Below are 3,162 nucleotides of genomic sequence, written 5' to 3' on the forward strand. Positions count from 1 at the left end.
TATCTCTATAATGGGTCAATTCAGAGGGCCCCATGCCTGTTTTTGCCTAGGGCCCCAAATTTCCTAAATCCGCCCCTGCTTACAGCCCTATGTAAATCAATTTATAACAGAAATATGAGGAGTTTTCAGTATCTTAAACTCAAATTCGGACTTGATAATAGAGATTTCTTTTAATTCCTACAACTAAGAGAATATTATAATAAAGAAAAGTTGGAAGTGATCCTAATGCGGTTCAGGAGACATTGTTTGGTCCATATAAACCCACAGCTGAACACCAGCCTAATGTCATGTAAAAAAATACAACCCTGCATGTCACAGAAACAAAGGTCACAGTTTCAAATGAAGAATGGTTTAAAATCTGTGAGATGCTTCAGACTTCTACAAATTCACTAAAGTGGAGAGAATTCCACTGGAAGAATGTTATTGATTGTTTATCACAGTGTTTTTCCATCCTGGTCCTGAAGCTCTGCGTGTTCTGGATGTTTCTGAGCTTCAGCAAACCTGATTCAGATGATTGCTGTTCAGCAAAGCCTGATAATCTGTTGATGACAGGTGTGTGAAACATCTAAAACACGCAGAGCAGGAAGCTTCAGGACCAGGGTTGAAAAATCACACAGTCTATTAATATAAAATGAAAAATTAAACTTTCCAGCCAATAAATGCAGACTGAGATCAAACCTTCCTGTTTCTCTGCAAACTTCTGTTCTCTTTGCTTCGATCGGATCTATTGACTGACTGCGTGTCCTGCTGTCACATCGTGTCCCGTGGAAGCAGCCACGCGTAGCTGAGGCCACGCCCACTCAGGTAAACTCGCTGCAGTTTCCACAGACCGGCTTCATTCCGCGCAGGACGGAACCGAGTCCAGTTGGTTCGGATCGGTTCTTTTGGGCAAAGTGAAGCCAGCTGACCGCAGGGAGCAGCTGCTGGAGTCTTTGGACCAAAACCTGCTGGTTCGGTTCGGATCGAACTTTCTGTCCGTTTGTTTCTAATTTTAACCGTTTTAACGGTTTGTGAGCCGAACCTGAACGGATCCACCTGAGCGTCCAGGTAAGGTTCCCTCTAAGCTGCTGGGTCCATCGGAACCAAACTGTTCAGCTTCTTTGTCTCCAGTTGGACTCTGTCTTCAGATCAATCAACCGATCAGTTAAACATGGACTTTAGATCTGTCCTTAGTTTGACCCCATGTCTGTCCAGTTAGGGAAGATCAGGACAGGAAACAAGGTGTGGGGGACAGTGATGGACAAACAGGGGAGGAGAGGCCGTGATGGACAGACTGTGATGGACAGGCCGCGGTGGACAGATTGTGATGGACAGACTGTGATGGACAGGCCGCGGTGGACAGATTGTGGTGGACAGACTGGTGGACCTCTGGTTGGACCCTGAAGTTAAAGTCTGTCCATTGATGACTAATGGACCCATCCAGCGCTGCGTCAGCAGATCTGATGCAGCGCCCCCCCCCACACACACCTCAGCTCTGAGGAATCCAGGATTTCACAACCTTTTCAACAAATCTGTGCAGAAACCTTCGTTTCCCTGGAAGTGTCTTTGACGGCCCTGAGGGGCCCTGAGGGGCCCTGAGGGCCGAAGCTCTACCATCACTTGATCTTCAGATATGAACCTCTCAGGGTTTTAGCAGCTGATCCAGAACCAGAACCAGAACCCAACAAACTAATTTTTTCCACTTGGTTTAAAAAGCATAAATAAATGGATCTGTTGTAGCTCAGAGTTTGTTCCTCTGAATGTTTCAGATGTATCTCTGTCAGGCAGCAGCGGTAATGAACCTGTACGGTGGCCCTTTCACTACCGGGCGTGGTTACACTGGGAATGTCAGACGCTCCGGGGAATTCTGTATCTCTCATCTTAGTGTTAGAGGAAGTTGTGAAACCTTTGGGCCGACAGGCAGCTGCTCATCAGGACTCTGCCTTCCATTTGTTTCTGTTTCAGTCCTCAGAGCTGAACTTCAGGTTCAGACTGAGTGAAGCAGCCAGGGTCCAGGTGTTCCTCCTGGTTTCCTCTCTCGGCTCAGGGTCCCTGAGTTCCTACGTTGGTTCTGAGGCTGATTGATGCAGAGAGAGCCAAACTTGGTGCAGATAACAGGAAGGCCAAGCTGGTCCCTCGGGGAGGATGACGGCTTCCTTTAGAACCCATAGACCCGCTGTTCTGGTTCTGGGGTTCCTGATCTACCCCCCCCCCCCCAGGTCCTAATCCAATCAGCGACTGGTGGTACCTCCGCAGGGGGGAGAAGGAGGACGGCCCAGTTCTTCAGGCCGGGTTCATCCTCAGTTGAAGGTTTCTGTGGTTCTGAACCGCTGCAGCTTTGTTAGAGCCGGGCCGCAGCAGGGCTTGATGTGGCTCCTCAGAACGTCTGGAGGGGCTCTGTGGAACCAGAGCCAGATCAGCCTCCAGATTTTGGGTCACTGGAGCCGAAATGGTGGTCGTAGATTTCTTGCTTTTGTCCTCCGATGTTCTCCAGCTGATATCACCTGAGATGTTTCGGCCTCAGGTCCATAACCCGCTTTGCTCTGTCTCTGCAGATTACCATCATAATGGCATCCAGAACCAAATGGGAGGCAGTGAAGGAGCATCTAACCAGGAGCCCCGGCGACGATCCAGACGGTGCGCTGGAGGCCAACCTGGAGAACGCCAACCCGGAACTGTGTATCCTCCTGCTGCAGGTACCCCGACCTGATTCCTTAGGAACAGAGTGCCGATGGACGGACTTCACTCACTGTGTCTCTCTTCCAGGTCCCTACGGTGGTCAACTACTCTGGGTTAAGGCGCCGTCTAGAGAGCAGTGACGGCTCCTGGATGGTCCAGTTCCTGGAGCTGCGTGGTCTGGACCTGCTGATGGAGGCGCTTGAGCGGCTGTCGGGACGCGGATGCACTCGCATGGCTGACGCCCTGCTGCAGCTCACCTGTGTTTCCTGTGTCCGCGCCGTCATGAACTCGTCTGCAGGTCTGAACTTCATCCTAGACAACGAGGGCTACATCCGGACCCTGGCCCTGGGTAGGTTCTGTGCTCTGTAGGGCCTCCAGAACCGGTCCAATAGGATCTCTTTCTCTCTGCAGCTCAGCCACATTCCTCTGCTGCTGGGCCGCAGCGGTTCTGACTGTGTCTGAGGTTCTGACTGTATGTGAGGTTCTGACTGTATGTGAGGTTCT

At 50.7% G+C, this 3,162-nt stretch overlaps 1 protein-coding gene across 1 annotated transcript; it reads left to right on the top strand.

Annotated features, from left to right (window-relative positions):
- Positions 1-826: 826 nt before the first annotated feature.
- Positions 827-3,007, top strand: LOC107080897 (inverted formin-2-like; the record flags this gene model as incomplete). Its single annotated transcript, XM_015369109.1, has 3 exons — positions 827-1,047; positions 2,535-2,675; positions 2,746-3,007. Coding segments are annotated over exons 2-3 (391 nt in total), but the record flags the coding sequence as incomplete, so codon positions are not given.
- Positions 3,008-3,162: the final 155 nt, after the last annotated feature.

The sequence above is a fragment of the Cyprinodon variegatus genome, unplaced genomic scaffold, assembly GCF_000732505.1.
Source record: "Cyprinodon variegatus isolate N-32 unplaced genomic scaffold, C_variegatus-1.0 Scaffold2472, whole genome shotgun sequence".
NCBI classification, from domain to species: domain Eukaryota; kingdom Metazoa; phylum Chordata; class Actinopteri; order Cyprinodontiformes; family Cyprinodontidae; genus Cyprinodon; species Cyprinodon variegatus.